This window comes from Lichenostomus cassidix, chromosome 1 (genome assembly GCF_008360975.1).
Source record: "Lichenostomus cassidix isolate B80296 chromosome 1, HeHo_3.0, whole genome shotgun sequence".
Classification (NCBI taxonomy): domain Eukaryota; kingdom Metazoa; phylum Chordata; class Aves; order Passeriformes; family Meliphagidae; genus Lichenostomus; species Lichenostomus cassidix.
The window spans coordinates 98,374,747-98,397,395 of NC_139479.1; the positions used below are offsets into that span (position 1 = coordinate 98,374,747).

The 22,649-nt window shown below is 38.7% G+C and overlaps 1 protein-coding gene across 8 annotated transcripts in view; it reads left to right on the top strand.

The window, feature by feature from the left end:
• Positions 1-22,649, top strand: part of PHLDB2 (pleckstrin homology like domain family B member 2) — a 65,539-nt gene that overhangs the window by 30,328 nt on the left and 12,562 nt on the right. Inside the window, exons 7-15 of one of the 8 annotated variants that reach the window (XM_085073176.1) lie at positions 5,649-5,777; positions 9,579-9,734; positions 10,496-10,606; positions 11,347-11,436; positions 13,553-13,624; positions 14,656-14,799; positions 15,624-15,797; positions 16,457-16,597; positions 17,202-17,301. In XM_085073176.1, the coding sequence (XP_084929302.1) occupies positions 5,649-5,777; positions 9,579-9,734; positions 10,496-10,606; positions 11,347-11,436; positions 13,553-13,624; positions 14,656-14,799; positions 15,624-15,797; positions 16,457-16,597; positions 17,202-17,301 (1,117 nt within the window). The remainder of the gene's footprint in view (positions 1-5,648; positions 5,778-9,578; positions 9,735-10,495; positions 10,607-11,346; positions 11,437-13,552; positions 13,625-14,655; positions 14,800-15,623; positions 15,798-16,456; positions 16,598-17,201; positions 17,302-22,649) is intronic. The other 7 variants (XM_085073195.1, XM_085073185.1, XM_085073199.1 and 4 more) reach the window with 7 other exon arrangements.

Sequence of the window (22,649 nt, forward strand, 5' to 3'; positions counted from 1 at the left end):
TGTATTTGCCTGACTGGATATCACCCAGCTCTGCACTGTGCTTTGGTTTTGCATGCTGCTTCCTTAATCTCTGCCATTTTATAATGTAGTTCAACATCTACGGAAAAAGATGGTTAATGATTCCCTACAACCCATGTCTCCAAGTAAAGCATGAGGTTGAAAGTAACAGCGTAATCAGGGAAAGAAGGAAAGAATAGACCAATAAGCATGAATAAACAGGAATAAGTGAAAATTAGTAATTAATTCAGCAGATGTGCTGTGGGAGGTAATCACAGCTAAAGAGGAAATTTGGCAAACCATTTCAAAACAAATATTTATGCAAAAGTTGAGACTCTTAAAAAAGAGAGGTAGATTATTCCTTTTCTTCTAGAGGACCTTTACCTATGTCATGGTACAAATATGTGCTCTGGAACTCCTTTATCAACCCTGGTTTCCTGTTCCTCTACTAGAGCAGAAATCAGGAGCAGCTGGCAGGGGATAACTCATCTTTTTTGGAATACATTTAATTTTGTCCACATGCTTTTGTGGAAATATTTTTTCAGTCATTAACAGAATATCCCAGACATGCCAAAACATTTGAAGCTCAGCCTCTTTGCTGAATTAGTACTGCAAAGAGTTGCAAGAATAGGATCAAGGAAAGAGCAGCTGTCTGATGAGCCACCAGCAATGAAAGTTAAATATACCGTTTGCCTCTCTCCTCAGTCCTTTCTGTTCTGGATGCAAAATTCCTGCTCCTGGCTTTTTATCCTGATGAATCTGACAAATTTATTTTTATTACCATAGCCTCTTAAATGTTTCCTGGTCAGATTCCAGTTCAGCAAGATGTAAGAGGAAGTATTTTCAAAGGATGAGCTACCATGTCCATAACAATATTAAGGCACAATACGCAAGATTAAGTGTTTTGAGGAACACTTGTACCCACTGGATATATCCACTTAAGGATATCCTGTAGAGAGAACACTGATGAATACAGAGATGATTACAAAGACTGAAGGAGAAAAACCTGAGTTCAGAAGCTTTCTGTTGAAACAGTCATGAGAGAAACATCAGAATGGGTTATACCCTAATGGGAATCCTCTTACTGTCATGTTGAAGACTATAAGAATTTGAATTTTCTAACTTGAATTTTTTTTCTTCTGGTTTGGATGATTATTTCCTCATTTACACTCATGAAGGAACAGTGCTCTAGAATCATGGGCTTTCTTTTGTGTCCCCATTTGTTCACTAGGACAACACATTGCAATGGTCAGAGAATGAGCTTACAAATTCCAAAAAATTTGATTTGTCTTAGGAGAAGGTTAATGTGTACACCTATTGTGATTTTTTTACTTGAAGCAGAGGGATTGCTTACTCTGATTTTAAAATGTTTTTAACAGTAGATTAATACATGCATTTGAAACAAAACTATTGAGATCTCTTGTATAGATGCCATTACTGAATACAGACTGTTATATAATAAATTAGTTACTATTCATACAGAAAAAAGAACTATTATGAACAAACTCCTATCTTATTATGCTTCTTTCCATATGCCTGGCATACTTTCTGTTTTCTCCTCTTAACAGCTTTTGTCGTGAAACCCACAGGGATTTAGTGACAAATAATTAAATTGTGGCAAATTTAGGCTTCTGTACTGAATAGATCAAGGAATGCAAGAAAGAGTAGTCTAAAAATACGGAAGAGGAGCATGTACAAGTTTGCACAGGAGACTGTTTTATTTCAGTGGGGTTTTCTAGTCAGTTATATGCAGTTACATTTCTCAGAAATCTGTGAGAGTTGTGAGACAAGCTGATTCCATACTGAGAGATGGGACATGCGTGTCTGAAGTCTAGAGTGGGTTATGAGATATTGCTACCTTAAAACATGGTGGTTTATAGGTGAGTTGGACTGAGGAAGATCCTGGAGTACTTCAGACTGGAACATGGGAAGTATAAGAGGATATTAGATGTGAATCATTCAGCTTATTTGGCTTTTTTTTTTTCTTTCATTTGCCTTGTAGGCACATTTACAGTTTCTTTTTGAAAATAACACGTACCTTGGCTTTTGGAGAGGAATTTTTTGATTGCTTTGGGTTTTTTGTTTGTTTTTGTGCTTTTTGGAGGGCAGGATGATTTGGAAGATTCATGAGTAAGCCCAGTTCACCTAGCCATACAATCCATTTCACAGTGACCTGGTAAAAATTACAGGGTTCTTACTTGTTTGGAGGCTTTTTGTCCAGTTTTTAGCTGGGTTTTTGAGAAGGCTTCTCTACTTCATCCAATTGACTTTCATTTCTTCAGAGTTTCTCTAAGTTTATGCAGGAAGGTTGGTTCAGAGGGCACATGTACATGCAGCCACATGTTGCTGTACTATTCTAGCCAGCCTGCCTGCCTGCAATAGAAGACTGGGATGAAAACTTGAAAAGCAGCAGCTCTCTGCAGAAGGGGTGTGGGAAGCCACTAGGGCTTAAATTAGCAGTACTGATCAGGCAGAAGGCATCTTTAACCACTGGAGACAGCACTGAAGCAATTAGTTTCCCTTTCTTTCTGTTGTTCCCATTAGTCTAGTGCCTATGATTGCCTTTAATGCCATCCTTTCCTCTCCTCTATGTCATGATCATCTATGAGAGGTGTCGTTTTGCCTCTTCCTTTGCCCTAAAATCAATTCTACCGGATCTAAACATTGATTTCCTTTTCTGACCTTAGTGGATCACTTGTGGTCGGTGTTCATACCATGTGTTCTGTGCTGACATCCCATGTCTGTGCCTTTGGGGAGAGTGTCACATATCAAAAATTCTTTCTACTATTATCCTTCATGGTTTCCAAAAGTCCTCCAAAACTGATCCAAGCATTGCCCCAGCACCATCAAACTCCAAGTCAGTCCTGCTCTGTATTCTGGGTGACTCCAAGTTCATTTAACCTGCTTCTAGAGGGAGACTACAGGCCAGGTTGGGCAATAGGCTAAATTTTGTACTTGATTTCTCTGGAAACAGGATGTTAAAAATTCAGCCAGACTGCAGTTGATGTGCCTCTGGCATCAGTGCTGGGGCTGGGGAGTGCCTGTCTGCAGAGAAGTATTAACCAAGTCCCAGCTCCTGCGGTTAGATGAGGATGAGCAGCAGGAGTGTGGGCTCTGTTCACTGCCATGCTGCTGACTGCTCTGGAGCAAACAGCTTGCAGAGTCAGCCACACACCTGCCTCGGCTGCATCTTGCACTTGGCTTGCAAAGTTATCAATCTTTCCTCTTCTAGAAGAACTTGCCTTGATTCAGTTACACAAAAAACTATGAAAAATTTCTCACTCATTTCTCTTTTCTTATTCTCATTCAAATTACTTTGTGTGAATTAAATGGACTTCACCAATGCACAGCCTGAGCCATCAGCAAACTTAACTCCACAGCTGCAAAACATAGAATGCCTTTCATTGCTGAAAGTGATATTTCCTGTTAAGACTGCGCATTTTGAAGGGAGCCAGTTTGGTGGGATGTTAGCACTTCCTATGCTATAAATAGACCAGATGAGTATCACTTTCAATCTCAAAGGAATACATTTCTAATTTCTTGAGGCATGTAACAGTATCTCCGTCAGGATTCTCAGGGAGCTTTATCCTTGCTGATGATGTCTCCTCACACTCGAGGTTTGACTTGCTCGTTGATGAATGAGCAATGCTTGTAGCCACACACAGACATTTGGAGAGCTATTCATAGCTCCTGAGGCACTGCAGCTAAGGTCAGAGAAGTCCTTGCTGCTTTGAATGGCTAGGTGGGCAGAAGAGGCAAGTGTGAAACAAGGTGGCAGACTGTGGGTTGAATGTTAAATGGACAGCAGAGTTTGTGAGGAGGAGAGCTACCAGTTTATTCATAGCTTTCCTTCCATGTTGGGAGTAAGGATGATTGAGCAAATGGGGCTTCTTGGGGTCAGCAGTCTAGAGGTGACCTAGCAGGACTTCTCCCTCACTGTGCAGCTCACATGTGCTACATCCTCTGTATTTGTGATCCCTGCTGCTGCTGCTGTGAGACAGAAGCTGGTACATGGGTTCAGATCATAGAATATGCTGGCTCAGTTGCTCATTTTCACAAGCTTAACAGAATGTATTTGTGTCCAGCATTTTGTTCATCTGATTGTATGAACTGAGAAGCAATGTGTAAATGAACATAACGGAGCTGGGAACCTGGTTGACATTCACCTTGAATAAAAATTATTCCTGTTATTGTTTTTAAATACTGGGAAAACTAAATCCCAGCCCCTGATTCCACTCAGATTTAGAGGTAAAATCATAAAGAAGGTACACAGCTAATACATGTTTACTACTATGCCTCTGCCATGCATAAGGGTTTGAGAAACTTGTCAGGCATAGCAAAGAAGTTTTCCCAAGTTTGAAATGGCAAGTACTGTATACTAAAAGGCATTCCTTCTCTATGGCAAAGGGTGATGCAATGTCTGATCATACTGCACCTGCTGTGCCACACATTTGATTTTAAAATTAAATAATAGTAGGGATTGGAAAGAGCGGAAATAAGTAGATGCTGTGGCAGAATTCAGCTGTTCTTGAAGTAGCCAGAATACTGTTAATTTTTGAGCATTAAGGAGTGCTAGAGACCATCTGAGAAGAGATACAATACTACAGAACAAAAAGTAGGAAAAGAGAGCTAAACAGGTGTGATGGTAGAAGATACAAGAGAGCCTGGCTTCAGGGACTTGATTGTTCATGCCTGGTATATCAGGCATATTGGTTTTTTCCAGTTATTAATTGCTGAATTAGAGAAAAATGCATCTGCTCTGTTGGCCAGAGTATATGCAAGTAAAAGGCATTGAAAAAAATGCTCTGCACGCTGATTTATTGGTTCCCAAAGTTCTGTCCACAGATAAGTAACAGTCTATAGGCAAGCTTTAAGTGATGTGCAGCCAGTCTTTGGAACAGTGCTGCACAGTAAATCATGTAGTATTTGATTACAAAGATTAAAAGGCCAAAGGCTTTGGAGGGTGAGAAGCTGTGTGCTGAGTACTGCTGCTTGAGTGGAACGAGGAAAGCTGAACAAGTTGGAGACCAGGGAAGCTATCCCCTCTGATCCTCATGAACAGCTTGCAGTTCCTGTATCCTGAAGCAGATTTGCTGGATCACTTGGTGTTTCTGCTGCAACAGAGTTTCCTGGCCCAAAGTTATTTCTTTATAATGCTCTGTCTCATTCTGGCTTTTCACTGCTTGCTAAATTTACTCATCTGTACAAAGCCACAAAGGCATGAAATTCATTCTCCTGGGAAGGTCCATTTTCCCCTCACTGCCAAACCGCAGTCATTTTCCATCCACTTAAAAGCTACTCTTTCTCTCTCAGCTTCATCAGTTACCTCACTAACATGGCTACCATTTCCTTTTTTTTTTTTTCTTTTTTTCATTAGGTGAGATAAGTATTTGGGCAGGGGGCTTTAACAGCATCATCCAGGCACAGGTCCAAAACAAAGTGATGAGGGAGAGAATTAATCACCCCACTAAAATGATAGATGTTTTCTTTTGATCATTTTGCATCCCACCACTGCATTTCAACTAACGAGGTTTCTGTCTCTGACCTATGTGCTTCAACTGTTGAGTAAGGTTTTGCCACACACTGTCATAATCACTAACAACTGCTTGGGTTTGAAGGTAATTGTCTTTATTTTCTGGTTCATGCTTCAGGAAAAATTAAAACTTGATGCTGAGAGGGAAAAACTAGAGAGGCTTCAGGAGCTTTACTCGGAGCAGAAGACGCAGCTTGATAATTGCCCTGAGTCCATGAGAGAACAGTTACAGCAGCAGCTGAAGAGGGTCAGTAGCAAGTTTCAAGATTGCACTAATTTTTTTATTTTGTTGATTTTTAACTTTCTTTTTTTTTTTAGTTAAGTGTACCATTTTCTCTTTCAAGTATCCAGAGTCTGAACATATTTGCAACTTAGAATTTTTATTAGTCATGAGGGTTATGGGGTTTTTTGTGGAATGCTTGTTATAGATTATGTGCATGATGGCAAGCAAGTAGAGTGCAAATGTGTGGATTAGAAATCATTTGGTGTTGAATGTTTTTAAAGCTTTGGGACACTTGCCTGTAATTAGCCCTTTAGGCCTGCTGGGTGATGTGGAAGCTGTTGTGATGTTTAGATGGATGGTGGTGGAGCATCATTCTTTACCTGTGTGAACAAAGAGAGGAATTGGCCATCTCAATGAAGCCATGGATAACTTCTCTTTTTCAGTATATAACTTAGCTGTTAGCCTGAACTATACTTTGAAAAATCCATTTTTAAGACTTTACCTCTTACTAAAATAGGAGGTTTTTTGTTTTATACTCTCAACAGTGTCACACTGGTATAAATGATCTTTGCATGAAGTCTAATTGCTACTTGATTTTAATTTGCATTATTTGTAAACAAAAAAGCTACAGTATTGTCAATGAAGGTGCCCTTATTTTCTGTGGAAAAATCTTAGTATTCATTAACCTTAAGTGGGTTATACAGCACATATAGATAGGTTTAGTGGGTGGGGGAAATAATTTTGAAAGCATCAGTATGGCAAGCTCAAGAGGCCATCTAAAAGTAAAGGCTGTAATAGCAGTGATGAAAAAAGGATTTTCTGCTTTATAGGAGATATTCTTTAGATGTTGTTTTATTTGCAGAATACTATTTCACTTTTTTCAAAGATCAAAAAGTAAAAAAGCCCAGCTTTGGAAACAACATTAAATTCTCAGTTACTATGGATAAAGTATGCTGGTTTTGAGACACTTAAAGATTTTTGTATGTTGCCTTAAAAAAAAAGGCAGTATTATGTAATGTCTCATACATATTGAAAGGAAGCCTTACGTCTGCAATCACATGCTTGAATGTATTAATTCATTAGAAGCTGCAGTCTTGTTGCTGTGGGATGGTTGTAAATCTCTTTTCACTATTTACCACCAAGAGGCTTCTAGAAATCTGTTCGGTTGGTTTTTTGTGGGTTTTTTTTTGTTGTTGGGTTCTTTTTGGTTTTGTTTTTTGGTTTTTGGTTTTTGTTCCTTGAAGGTTGTCTTAGTTATGATTTTGGATTTGAAAGTGGTTCCAAACTTGAAATGTGGGGTTGTAGTTGTAAGTCCACTTAGTTCTACTGCATATCATTCCAGACCAGTTGTAGTGGGAGTTAGCTGTGGCTGCTGTGGTCAATGCAGTAGAAGTTACCACTGAATTAGTGCCCAGTAGCTCTCAAACTGATCTCAAGTGTGAGAGCAGTCATGAAATGATTTGAGGTATTGTACCCCAAAGTAGAGAAAGTATCTTCCCCAAAAATAAGCCCAGCTCTGGGGCTCCCAACAGTGCCCCAACAGAAGAAAAAGATGGATGTGTCGGAGTGAGTTCAGAGAAGGCCACAAATGAGCAGAGGGCTGGAGCACTTCACCTGTGAGGAAAGGCTGAGAGAGCTGGGCTCAGCCTAGAGAACAGAAGGCTCCAGGGAGCCCTTACAGCACCTTCCAGTACCTTGAGGGGTCTTCAAGAAAGTTGGAGAGGGACCTTTTACAAGGACAGGTAGTGATAACACAGGGGGTAATGGCTTGAAGCTGGAAGAGGGGAGGTTTATGTTAGATGTTAGGAAGAACTTCTTTACTCAGAGGTTGGTAAGGCATAGGAACAGATAGCCCAGGGAACTTCTGGACTTCCCATCCCTGAAGTGTTAAAAGCCAGATTGGTTGGGACTTTGAGCAATTTGGTCTAGTGGAAGGTGTCCCTGCCCATAGCAGAGGGTTTGGAACCAGATGGTCTTTAAGGTGCTTTCCAACCGAAACCATTCTGTGAAATACCTGAGTCTGCAGCACATTATGTTGTGCTACTTTACTGACAGTGAGGAAGGTGAGAAGGAGACAAATTCCTTTCTTGTTCTCCAGGGCTTCATTAACTTGGTAATTTGTGCCCATGGCAGTGGGCAGCCAATTTCACTGGAGCAGCTGGCTGCAGGGTGGGTCTGGAGTTTGGGTTGGGGTGGGAAGCTGGCAAATGCTTGGCTTCCCTGTGTCTGAAACACATATACACTCTTCCTATTGTGTAGGAAGTGTATTTTAAGTGCCCCCAGTTGGCTTTTTGGTTATCAGCTGCCTTTTCTGAAGTCTGTTCTACTGCCTCAGCAGCAATCATTGTGGTCAACAGTAGGCTGAGTTTATTGGTTTTCATGGCCCAGGCAAAGCCCTTCTAGGTTTTTTGGGGATGCTGAAGGTGTCTGGCCAATTTGATGCATTTCTGTATTGTAGGTAAATGCTTTCTTGTAAATTTTAGCCCACACCTTTGCTTTTGGTCTCGTCACTGTCTCCTACAAATGAAGAGCACATCTTTGGAAAGTAAGGCGAAGATGTTTGTATTCCATGTAGTAACTTGGGTTCTTCAGTTTCTGCATCCTGTGTCTTTCCCTGGTACATTGGAATCTGGTTTTGAATTCCTTTTATAGAGACCTGCCTTAGTAGTGGCTTATCTTGGTCACTAACCTTTGCCTTAGGTTGAAATAAGAAAAGGAAAAAGTTTGCATTCCTCTAAAATGTTAAATTTCTTCCAGAATGTAGGTTTTCTTGTGTAGCAAGTTATGTATAATGTGCTTATTTTATAGGGCCTTACCGTTTGCTAATACCACAATTATTAAAAATACCCTTTTCTTCAGGACTCTGAAACTTGTAAGCAGGAATTCATATTATGAATTCACAGATGTTGCAGGAGGAAGATTAGCATTTATTTCTTGTTCTGAAAAGCACTGTGAATTTTATCTCATCATCCCTAAGCAGAAGGCAGGTGTTATTTCCTGGTTCATGTCTGCAGCATTCAACGACTTCTTTTTCTGACAAAACAAGGTCTCAGTCTAGGGGAATACATAAAAGTGGGCTGATATCTTTTCTGAAGTAATATACCTTCTGGCTAGTGTGGATGGCTAGAGTCCTTAACTACACAGAGGGCAATTCTCAGCTCCAGTTTGGTGTCCACGATCAGCCTCTGGCTGAGGAATTGCATGGTTGGCCATCACTGCTGAGGTGCTAGCAGTGTGCTGAGGTGCTAGCAGTGTGCTGATGGCACATGGCTCCACACGTCTTTTGTCCCATCTGCCTGTGTCTGGTGATAAAAGCAGTGCTGATACTTGGGACCTGAAGGAATTCTAACTGCTATCCAGACTCCTTCACTGGAGTTCCCATGATTACTTAATTCCGTGACCAGTTCTCCAGGAGTGATATATTGTTCTTTTTGGTTGGAAAGCAGATGCCTCTGAGTTTGGCATGTGACAACCTCCCCAGGTGGGTTCAGGCTTTGGTGGTGTCCCAGCCAGGCCACAGCAGAGCCCAGCCAGCTTGGCAGGCTCCACTTGCTCTGGATGCTGGAAAACAGCTCTCTCACCATGCAGGTCCTTCTTGGCAAGAGGCACAGTAGGAGTGATGGAGAAAGCAACATCAAAATAATAATTAGCCCTGTTTACTCTCTTATGAGAGTAGGTCATTAAAAGTATTGAGACCCTGGTGAAACATGTTGTAGGAGATATATAAATGTAATTTTAGGTTGATTTTTGTGTTTGTTTGTAAGTACTTCTACTGTGTAGAGCATGAGTGCTTTTTTTTATATTACCTTTTTTCTTTTCCTTAAGGATGCTGATATTCTGGACATAGAAAGCAAACACTTTGAAGATTTAGAATTTCAGCAGCTTGAACATGAAAGCAGGTTAGATGAAGAGAAGGAAAATCTGACACAACAGCTCCTGCATGAAGTAGCTGAATATCAGCGTAGCATTGTCAGTAGAAAGGTAAGAGCACCAATGCTCCATTAATTTGTTCTTTGTTGTTGACCATAAAGGCAAGAAAATGAATCTACAACCTGCCCATCTGCAAAAAATAATGCAAAATGTTCCTCTTTGAAAGAGTTTGTGAAGCCGAGCAAAGACAATGGCCCAGTGATATCCTACACAGATCAAATAAAGCACTTCTCCAAAAAGAAATAAATCAATAACATTTCATGCCCTGTTTTATATTTGCATATGGAAATCAAACCCTTTGATTTGCTCAAAAAAATTACCAACTTTTTTTTCCCTCTTTAAGAAAGAAGATTTGTACACTCTGGACAAAACTACAATTATTTTAGGCTTGTTATTGATTTTGCTGTTAAATGATTTTGTTAAAATAATAGTAGAACACCAAATTAAGAAAATACAGTAATTTTTAAAATGAGTTGTAAAGGTCCTATCTCAATCAATTAAATACCACTTTTCTTCAGAAATCAGAGGTTGGATCTCTAAACCAGTTCTGTTCAGTATATGGATGCTTGTCATTATATTATCAAAGAATACATGCAATTATTCTTTTGTCTCTTGTAAAAGTTTTCTCTTTACTGTCTAATTCTTATTTAATTATTTCCAGAGCAGTAAGCTGTCTTGTAAAAACTTAATTTTCCTGCTGCTTAGTCATGCATATGAATAAGTGAACTCTTATGAATAGGATCCTTGCTGTAGGTTGTCTTGAGCTTTGAAAATAAATTATGTAAATTGTCATTATTTTCTTCTTATATTAGGAAAAGATTTCTGCTCTCAAAAAACAAGCCAATCATATTGTTCAACAAGCACAAAGAGAACAAGATCATTTTGTAAAAGAGAAAAACAACTTAATAATGATGCTGCAAAGGGTAAGTATTTTTTGTCTTTCAAACATTTTAAGCATGTAATAAAAGAGCATTTAATGGAACAAAAAAATGTAGAGCACAAGAAAAGCATCAGTTTGCAGAAGCTAGCAAGTTGGTAATAATGTGATAAGATATTCACCTTTAGAAAAAAAGGAAATCTTTTGCAGTTAACCAGCAGATGTCTTAAGAGAAAGCACTTCTGGCATTTGATAATCATGAGTGTTTTAGAGCTGCGCCTTTGCCTGAGGTCTCAAGCAGAAACACCCACTTAGGTGCTGAAGCTGGAAGGCTGTGCTCCCTTCGTGGCTGCTGGAATTGTGCATAGAATACTCAGATTTTTGGCTTGTAATAGCCCCTACAAGATGAGGCTGATGAGCTACCTCGCATCAGCTAACATCTGGTTAATAAGAAGCTGGTGTGAACCCTTCCCGTCCATTTTATGTTCTGCTCTTAATCATGAGAGAAATCATGTTTAGTTCACTAAGCAGAATTATAATTTTCAAAATGCTGGAGAAGCACTTACTTGGTTTGGCTGTGGTTGTTAAATAAAGTCTTTCATCTGCTTTTTGTTCTGTACCTCCATTTTTTGTTCAGTTTTGTTCTAAACGGATGAAGCTGAATCTCTGCTGTGCAGTTTCAGCCTTCTATCCCAGTGTTTTTCTTGACACAGTCAAAGAAATGGCTAACTTTTATTTTCACTACATGGCTGTTGGTATTTAATATAAAGTAACTGTTTTTAACAGGAGAAAGAAAATCTCTGTAATCTGGAAAAGAAATATTCCACACTTTCTGGAGGAAAGGGATTTCCTGTCAGTCCCAATAGTCTGAAAGAGGTAAAGAGTTTCTCTGCTTTTGAGTTTACCATAACTTTTAGTAATGCTTCATACAAAAGCGCTTTAGTATTTAGCGAAGTACTAGTCATCAAATCTCTACAAAGTAATTTCATACAACTTTTTAAACTTATTCATAGAAGTCCAAATTCATTAGTGAGCAAAAACAGCTTCTCTTGACATTCTTCCAAATGTAACTGGTATCGCTTTAATATCTTGCTGTGGAGAAATGGGTTTTTTTATGTGTGTGTGGAGTGTGTGTATGTCTAATTTGCTCAAACGAGACAATTAAACCTTATTGAAGTGAAGAAGAATGAGATCTGGGAATAACTGTTCAAGTACAAATATAGTTTGGTCTTATTTTTGCACTGTAGATTTTATCATTGCTTCCCCTCCCTTATTCTATGGCTCTTTGCTAAACCATGACAAATGTACATTTTGTTCTTCTTAAAAAGCATTGATTTGAAGACTTCAAGCTGTTGTGGTTCGAAGATACATATTGAGCTATTGAACTTCCAAAAAAGTTAGTGGAAAATTTAGCATCTAAAATACACTGACAGGCATCTGTGGCTGCTTCATTAACTTCTACTTCAGAGTTCTGACTGGACTTGCTGGATCTGCGTGTATTGAAGCCCTGAGCAAGGTCTGCCACATCTAATGATGTAGGTGTCACTCTGGGAGGTTGTGCTCTTGAAGTCTAAAGCAACCATGCCTGCCACATGTCCATTCAGCACCTGGGAACTGGGATCTTGCTTATCTGATCTCCAGGTTCCTGGAGATCAGTTCCACATGCCAGTGGGGTTGAGCACTGTTCCTCACTTGCTTACACTTTCAGTGTCCTACGTTGTGTTGTGACCTGGACATCTGACCTCCCACCAGGACATCTGGCAAATTCAAGCTTCTTTTTTTTTCCTTTTGAGATGGATCTGCCCATTCTCTCACTAGAGAGTGGATGCTATCTATTTTTGGTTTTTTCCACATCCACATAATGGCTTGTTTAATCTCATACTTCAAAATGCAACTACATTAAGTGAGGCTACACTCTTTTTAATGAAATGGATTATTCAGTGGTGTCACTCTGATCACTGCACTGAAGTCAGCTAGGACTTAGTCCAAGGCACATAAGAGAAGGAGCAGCAAGGGTTATCTGTTTCATCCTCAGTGTTTCCGTAGGCTCTGTCCTACGAAAGAAATGCCTTTCTTTGCCAGATGACGTGTTTGTCTTGGTCCAGTTTAATTCTTCTCTGACTGTCCTGGCACCTTTAACAATCAGGCACCAAATGGCAGACAGCCTTAAAGAGAGTACTGACACAGCAGTTCAATTCACCATAGGGCTGCTCACACATCAGTCCAGTCTGTGGTCTAATGTTTGCCAGTCCTCTTCACCAGAGAACACATTTGTAACGCTCTGCCATCCATTGTGAGCAAACTCACTGCCTGTGCAGATAGAGAGTAACACGCCCTCACATAAAGAGGCAGGATGCTCATCCCAGTACTTAAATAAGTGAGGAAAATCAGTGCTGTTTACAAGTTCAGCATTGACAAAATTACTTGGATGACTAATCTGACTTGAAACCATTTATTTCTTTTAGTGTAATAGGGGCCTGAGCTACTGCACAGCACAGTCATTTGTTCCTAGCTTGGTTTTTTATCACCATCCTGAATCCTCACTGGCGCTGTGAGTCAGAACTGGATGTTTTTCATATAGTGGTGAAAGTGCATTTATCTTCAAAATTAATACAATATTGCATTATAAAATGACTGAGTTTTGGTTACTGATAAACTGCCACTACAAGATGGTTAAGCAAGTTTTATGTTAATTTGTACTGGACTCTATTTTACTGTGGTCACAGGTTTTGAGAGGTAAACTTCAGTATCTTAGCCAGTTTCCTCAATTAGCGAGAGTTAAGATAATAATATGAGGTCTTGTATTAAATAATGTGAGCGTTAAGGTTTGCCTCCCATTTGTAGAGTGCTTTCTTCACTGTATGATACATAATTTTCCAGAATTGTCTTATCTGCTTGAAATAACTGATAACATACTTTGAAAATTATGCTAATAGATAGTAATGTTGGTATTTCTTTTCAAGTTGTCTTCTATGATCATTGCTAAATTTAGGCATTTCTAAAAAGAAGAAATACTATAGCAGTCTGTGCCTTCTCTTATGGAATTGCTGAAGTATACACACGGGTATGTCACTGCATTGGTGCAGTAATAGAAACGCAGCCCCTGCCACACACTGTCAATGTGAAAGCAGCTTAACATCTTGATTTAAAAATAAACTTTCTAGCTCATCTTTATGACGTTGCTTCAACAGTGATTTATTCTTCCTTTTGCATAGCTTTGTTTTCTATGGATAAGAAATTAGGACATTTGACTTTGTACAACCTGGTATCCTATGCACAATTGATTAGAACTCATATTTTACTTTTAAAATAACATTTGTGCAGTTAACACTGAAATACATGCAATAACTATATTTTGCCATTGTATCTTAAATCTGCCTGCATAAATCTTCTCTGCAGGCAGAAGCACACTGATGTTCCTGCCATCCCTCAGTTCATCACCTCCTTTATGACTGCTTAATTTAAAAAATTAAAAAAAAAAAAAGGAAGCAAATTGTAATGGCTGCAGGGCTAACACTAACACCATCTTACTGGGTCTTCTGGTAGAAGACCCAATATAAGAGTTAGAAGCATCTTTCAGATGATGCAAATGGAAGATGTTGCATTAGTGTGATTTATAGGAATGGCTTGTCCTTATAGAAGTTCTTCCCAGTTCTGTTAGTCATTTGATTTACTCAAATTAGCTTAATTGGCAAGGAACAAATCAGATTATTTTATTTAATCATACACCAAAAAAATTAAGATATAAAAATAATACTTGTTCTTCCTTTTTGCCAAATTGCTTTCTTGAGAAAGAACTACATAATTTCTAAAGGATATTTGCATTTTAGTAAAATCTTTCGGACACTTACTGTACATTTGCATTTTGATTACACAAATGGTTTTGGAAATAAATTAAGAACAATTTTCAGAATCCAAGTTTTTAACATTTGAAAATCTTGATGCTAATTTTTTTTTATTTATGATTAAGTATTCCAATGATAACAAATATTTGGCTGAATCACTCTAAACTAACTTTCATTGTACTGGATACATTAATACTCTTGCACGTCTTTTGGCTTTTGCTCCTTTTAACTTCTGCATTCCTCCTTTTAGGGTTATATCAGTGTAAGTGAAATTAGTGAGCTGTATGGCAATTCCACGAATATATCCCCTTCCACTCAGACCCCCTCAGATGTTGATGCAGTTGCCACTGAGCCTTCCACGGCTGTGCTGACGAGCCAGCCACAAAATAAAGAGGTTTGTTTGAGAGACATTTCCCTTTGTTTACATTGTTCTTTCATGGCTGCCTTTTTATTTTCTTCTTTTTATTATTTTTTTGTAATTCAACATGTAACAAACTGACCCTAAAGCAAACTGCCCTCTGCTAGTTACTGAGACAGATAACAGATTTAGTTATAAAGCTGAAGGACTGCTCCAGTTATAAAGTGTCTTTGATGAGGTAGATGGGACTCTGGAGGCCAAAAAACCTGAATTCTTATGACCCAAGCAGCACTAGGTGACAATCTTTGCCTGCCAAACACTATAATGTAATGCACCTTTGGGAAGTGGTCTGTGGACAAGCTTATGACAACTTGATTAGGGGGTGTTCAAGTCTTCATTTTGTATGTTTTGTAACTTCTTTTTTTCCCCCTCTGTAAATTGGTAGAAGTATACCTATATAGTTATGGGAGATGGATAGCTTCTACCTGCCTTAGCTATTCCACAGTCTGTCCAGTCTGTCTTCTGGCTTACTTTCTTTTCTTCATTCTTCATGGTATTTTTGCCTTTGTAACGACCAGAGCAAATTTTGAATAAATCCCCTTTTAAAGGAACAGAATAACCTTACAACTGTAAAGCCATGTACCTTTGCACTGCAATAAGGCAGAAACTGTTTTAGAATTTGGCATTTCTGTGCTGCTTCTGGTAGCTCAATGTGCCTTGAGAGTTTCAATACAACACAACTCCTGTCCTGCTAAACACTGCAATAAACACAGTGCTAAAACTGCAGCTTGTATGTGCCGTATCTTTTGAGAAATTCCAAAAAGAAAACTCTGTGTGTAATTTCTCTTTTTTCTATAAAGCTAAGATCACCTCTCTGTTCTGGATTTGTGTTTCCTCACTCTCTTTCTCCTCGCTCTATTGCTCAACTTCCATCAGTCCATTGGCCTGAGGTCATGGCTACTCATGTAGATCCTATTCCTTTATCTGATACACCTCCACCTCTGCCAGCTAAGAAACACCGCAGGCAACAACAGGTAACAGATTCAAAGCTGATAACTTGGGATTATTTGTTTTGTTTTCTTTTGTTACGGTGGCCACAAAGTTCATTTATGTGTGAGGACTTTGGAGTGATATGATAGTCTGTAAGTTGATCGTGCTTGCGAGTGTTGCACTTAAAGGCACATTAAAAATCAACACGATGTATTATAGAATGTTACTGAAGAAAAAGTCACTGTATATTAATAATGCAGAGGGAAATATTAATATTCAGGAGCTATTGCAACTGTCAGCGGATTTGCAGCAAGAATATATGTGTGAAATCATAAATTAATTTTTCATATACGTTTAAACAATGCCTTTCAAAGGCTGTATTGATTTTAAGTTAACAATTCATTAGATTAACTTGTAAGGAAAAGTTTTCCGTTGTAATTGGACTCCCCTTGTACACTAGACTTGAATTTTTAGCACAAAAGAAAAGGTACAGGGACATGTACATAAAATGTGCACATGAATTTAATACATTTTTTAAATCAGTATGGCTTTAATGTGATGGAAAGCACTGTGAAGGGGGAAGTACTCTGTATGTTAGATTTTGTTCTTTCCAGACTATCATCTTCAGTATTTTCCATGTAGAATATGACTGAGCAAGTGCATAAATTCATTTTGTCAAAACTGTAACAAATTGCCCGTGAAGCATTTCAGAAACCTGGAGGAGCGCAAGAAGCAGCACAGGGAGTGCACATACCTGAGCGATACTTTGCCCCGCAAGAAAACCACCCCGTCTGTGTCTCCCCACTTCAACAGCGCCACGCTGGGACGGAACATCACAAACAAAGTACGTGGCTGCTGCTATCTACAGCCTTCCAGCCTCTGCATAAATCCTGTATTGTGGTAGAGGGAAGGTTGGGTAGCTAAGCATTATGTAACCCCCAAATTCATGTATCAAATTGACTTTGAAAGGACTTCAGTTTTTTTACCAAATGGGAATATATATGAAACTTTCTGTACTTCCAGCCATTATTCTGACCTCTGGAAATGCCGTGCTGCAGTACATTAATCAGCTTTTTTTTTTATTAATAAGTACATACACAGCTTCTATCTCAAGGACTTTGTTTTTAGGCCAGTTTAAATTTATTCTAGAGCCACAACGTCTTGTTTTCTTTCCTACCAAAGGTCTCTAAATGGTAAAGAAAAGGTTCTGTATTAAGTGAAAATACTCTATTTGTGATGTGGTAAATCAACAAACAGTAGGAAGGTGGACGTACTACTTTGAAAACATTTTGGCCTAATAGAGACTGTACACAGTTGAAATATCCATGCTTGATTGATATGACATGACATTAATATCCATGACAAAGCACATTATTTTGCCATTAGTTGCAAATACAAAAAAGTCTTGAAATACCGTTCTAAGCACATATTTACAAAATTTCCCACAGGGACATTTACCATTAGGCCAGAGCAACAGCTGTGGCAGCGTACTTCCTCACTGCCTGGCAACCATGACCAAAGAGGCGGAGTCAAGAAGGATGCACAAAGGTAAGACTTTTTCATTGTTTCATTTCTGTTTAAAATCAGTGTTCAGTTTTTCAGGAACAAGCCTGAATCTGGTGTTGCTATAATCAACAGATCTGTAAAATAAAAGTTTACTTCTTGGTGACAAAAGCAATGTAATTGATTTTTTGATATCGGCAGAATAAGATGTTAATATTACGACATAGGTGCATGTGTAGTTCTGAAGTACAAGGTCACCAAATATAATCCAGTAAACAAGAAAAGTATATTAACAATACACATTGTTTTAACTGGGTCATTTCTGTGAGTGATTTTGAAGGAATATATTGAAAGTTGCTTCCTTTTTTTTCTTCCCATTTTAATGTTGTGATCTTAAAAATTGGTTTTCATAGGCATATGTTTTTGCCTGGATAAATACCCCAGACAGAGATAATTTTGAGAAGCTGTGACTGTGGTGTTATAAGTGGTCTTAAATATTTGGGCTACAAAATAGGAGGGGAGAGAGCTGTTCTGTTACAGATAGATAGCTGTGTTTTTTAATAGGGACACAGCAATTCTGGATCCAAAAGCAAGCTACGCCTCTGAAACATGATCTTGTAGGCTGTGGGATTCTGTGTCTGTTGTTTGTTGTCTTGAGTCAATACACTTATTTTCTGCTTTAATGAGATGCATTATTCATAAGTGTCCCATCTTCAAAAGGAGGCACTTGTCAGTGCCATCTGTCAGTTTATTTACTTTGCAGCATCTGCATCACCATTATCGATACCAGTTCAAGAGGTCCTTGTGTAGAACGGCACTGACTGAGCCTGAGCTGGGCTAGATCCATCCCATTGTTGTAGGGCTTGTCAGAGCTTGCAGCTGCTTAAGGGTCAAAGCCATGACTGAGATCAATCAGATGCACCAAGATGACTCAACGGAGGGATGGAACAAGCAAGCTGAGAAAGGATCATGGTTTATTACAGCCCTTTTATAGAGCTGATCCAGGTGTGATCATTTTGCGCTTTAGTTCTGCAGCAGGCCTTACACAAAACTGCAGTGTCGTGACTAACTTCTCATGACGTATTTCAGGTACAATACAAAAGGAGCTTCAGGCTCAGCTTGGAAAGCATCTTCGATGTAATGTGTGTGCAAAGGTGGAATAGCTTGCAGTTACGTTCAGACTCATCACTGTGATGTCATTTAAGTCTGAAAATCAATAGGGATGTGTTGGCTAAACTTTTACAAGAGATCAAGTGTTTAAAATTGGAAATTTTTCCGTGAAATGATTGCAAAGAGTGTTAGTGTGTGACTTAAACACAAAGTGTTGCCAAACCTAACACAGGCAAGGTGTTTTAAAAATAAATCAGTTTTAACATTTAATTTTTTGTCACTGTGCTTTTAAGACAATCTAAGAGTAGGGTCAGATTTTTTGTCTGAAGAGCGAGAAAGAGAGAAACCTCAAAACTGACAAATCAGAATTGAATTGTGGCCTGACAAGGAAGAAAAGCAGGGGGGAATGAGAGAAATGTATTCATTAAGGCACTTGGCATAGCACTTTTGGTATGCCATTGAGAAATCATGTGCTATACTGTTTATCATACTAGTTGGCTGCTATTTTTTGAAAGATCCAACAGTTTGAATGGAAATAGAAAATTTTTAAGAGAGCCTTAAGGGATTAATTTGTACCAGGAAAGAGGACAGTTTTTGATGTCCTTTCTGAAACATCAGCTTTGCCAAAAGGAAATAATGCTGCTGACAGGTGCTTTGAACTGTCACAGGATTTTCAGAGTCGTAACAGGAAGGATATAGGAACACACGGATCATTTGTGGCCTCTCTTAGTAGTTACTAAAGGGTTTATTCCCTTTCTGTTCTACCTCAAGCTCCTTGAACTATTGCTGTTAAAGGAACTTGAAGAGTGTAACTGCAGTAGCACTGAAGTGCCATGTTTCTTGGTTGGGGAAAGCTCCTCTGTCTGGGTAACACACCTCAAAAGTGTTTGCAGGGCTCTTTCTGCACTGCAGTGCAGAACTCAGCAAAGATAGGAATATCCAAGACAGATGGCTGGAGTCAGATCCTAGAGTACTTCTGTCCAGCTATACTGAAGGGCCAGAGAAACAGTCTTCAGGCACCTTTCATTCATCCTTACAGGTAAAGCCTTAATAAATGTTGTGGTTTGAGCGGGAAGGGACTGAGTTTAACTTGGTGGGATTTCTGGTTTCCCCTCACACTTCATACCTGTGCTCAGCACACGGAGGGATAAGAAACTTTCTTCAGAAGAAAGTAAAAAGTAAAGAAAGTGCATTTCTGTGGAACAGTGAGTTTTGGGTAGTGTTCTGAACATGATTTACTGTTTCAACGCACCACACAGTACCACTGAAATGGAATATCATTGTCCACTAAAATTCTGAAATCTTACTTGTCTTCAATTAAAATCAACAGGACTTGAGTCTGAGTAACTGAGATTAATTTCAGCAGACATCTTTAAATACATTTGAAAACCAAGCCAAATGTCATGTTAGTGGACATCCTTGGAGATGTTTTTTAATCCATCATTCAGTGATAAATGTTTATAATTTAATAACTACAGTTTATTTGTTGTAAAAACATTCTTGAGGTAGATCAGGTTTACCTTTTCAGACTAAGTGAATATTTTTCAGATTTACTAAAAAATCACTGGAACTATGTAAATATATAGAGACTGATTATACTGATAAATATGAGCTTCCTGCTCCAAAAAATTAGTTGTTCATCTAAAAAAGGTGATGAATAAATAAAAAGTGTTCTCTACCTGTCATGTGTATTGAGTCAGCACGTGCTTTCTTTGCGTTTCTTTTCCCACTTGACAGGTTTTTCAGTCCATCGGTTTTCTGTGTTCAAGGTGATTCATTGCAAACGACATGGGAGTCTTGGCTTCCCGATACGTTGGGCATAGAGCTGCACCCAGTGCATTGGAACTGGGCTCAGTGGAAAGCCAGGCTGTCATGTGATAAATGCCACCTCATCCACTCAGTCTGGAGCCCTGGCCATCAAGCAGTGACCCACAAACTGCTATTCAGAGAGAATGATGTGCTCCAGATGTGGTGTTAGTAGCTCCTGTGCTCCTTAGGGCTTGATAGCACTGAGCAAAGTTCTAGACCAGATGTTTTGGTGTGGGCATGCAGATCTGAAAACAAGTATATTCAATGCTGGTTGGAGGCAGTGGCAGCTCAGCTAGTTTAAAGGTATTATCTGCGTGGTATCACTAAACTAGTCATGGTCTGAGTTTTCTCTAATATGCTTTCTCCAGTTTTTCTTAGTTCAGTCCAAGAAGGTAAATGTCAGAGATTAAAAAAAAGAAAAGTTAAAAGCGAAATATGGAAATTAAGAACAGCCACTTGGGTTTGAACATGGATTTCAATCTCATTTTCTTTATGCAAGAACAAGTAATAGTTATGAATAAATTTTAGGCTGGATGCAGTAGTAAATACTTCCATGGTTTTTTAAAGAAAACTTTCATGTTTTTCTTTGTTCTAGGATTACCAAACTGTATTCACTCAGTCATCTGAGTTCAAGAACTGCTGTTGAAAGAATCAGTCACTGTCAGTAATCATAGCTTGAGTTAAGAGCAATTTAAATGTTTTAGAGGACACATAGTCGTTATAAATCATTAGTGGAAAAAGGTATTCCTTAGCCATTCATAAGGTATTTTTGAAAGACTATATTTATAAATTCACCTCCTATGTATATGCCTTTGTAACCAAACCATATGCAAAAAAAGAATGAAGAAGCTGTTACTTGGTCCAATCTTGAGACCTCACCCTACACAGGTGGAGAATCGGAGTTCCCATGGAGTGTGCTGGGTGCCAGAAGCTTGCACAAGGACAGGTAGGAGCAAGGAGGGAGGGTTAGCCAGTGCAGTCCCATTGACTGCAGGATGGACTCCAGAAGGAAAGAAGGAATGGTCAATTGGGAATTAAGGTGTAAGACCAGACACAGGACTGGGAACAATGCTGTTGGGACAAAGAAGTTAGGTACCAACAAGATGATTATTTGTGTCCTTTCTAAGCTCTGTATAAAAAAACAGTGTACTTAAAGCAAGGGATATCTGTACAAACAATTTAGAAACTTTTCAAAGCAGTCTTCCTTTTTTGTTTGTTTTTCACTCTTTTTCTTGTCAAACTCAGGAAAAGCCAAAAAAGGTATGAAAACATCTCTTTCCCAGGCTCTGTCTCTCATGTGATGTTTTTGCAGAAGTACCGGTTGCATCAGCACTGTCAAGTAGTTCCTTGACTCTTGGAAAACTTTTAAATAATTGTACAATAATGACAGCGCTTCAAAAATTCTTTTTTTCCTCCTGTCAAATAACCTGTCACAACAAAACTTCTGACTTATGCTAATACCTGCAGAGCTATGGCTTTGCACAGGACTCACTTTTTGCTTCATTGCTCATAGCCACACAAGTAGAGCAGAAAATTTAGAAATCTTTGCAGATCTGTGGGTGACAATGACAAGGTAGACAGACTTGGGCTTCTTTCTTTGGCATGTTTCCACACAACAAATGTATCTTGACGTGTTAGTGTCAATCTTTAAAAAGAAAGAAAAAAAGAAAAAAAAAGAGAAGAATAGGAATAAAAGAAAAAGTAAAGGGATCATTTTCATAAAATACTAGTGGGGTTTTTTACATACTTGACAGTGCCGATGTAATAACAGCTTTCACCTTTATTTCTACCCTCACCATAATTTTGTGGTGGTATACCTGGGTTTTGTGATTCTGCAGTAACTCCTTTGGAATATTTTTCTTTGATGACATGGCTTTATGGATATTTGCAATATTTTCTCAACAGTATGGCTGTTAACATTATTAATTGTAGTGGTTTACTGCAGAGCAATGGAGCTCTGTACTAAAACCAATGCAGTAACAAACATTTTAGCTCTTGTATCAGTTTAGACTTGACTGATACAAATCTTGGCTTGTGGGAAAATTTTAATTAAGTGCTGGATCTTACAAGGAATCTAATATTTTTAAGTGCATGTTGTGTGAAATTTTTCACCTGAGCAGTGAAAAATTCCTTAAACAACAGACTGTGCCCGCCCAGTGTGTAGGTGTGGCTGTAATGGAGGCAGGTTGATTGTGCAGCCTTGTGGTGTTGGTACGCAGCTGATCCTGAGCATTGAGCTGCCTGTTGCTTACAGCATGAAGATAAAAGGAAAACACTGAATTATGCTTTGTTTCTGTGAATGCACCTCATTTTGGAACCTAACAAATGTTTATTTCTTGCAGTGTTTAGTTACATTTGCATGATTGCATAAATTCAGCTGATAAATATTTTCTTTAAAATGGGCTCTGTATCTTAAGAGATAGAGCATTTGTAGCACTGCTGTGTTGCTCCATGCCTTTTAGATGGGTTTATTT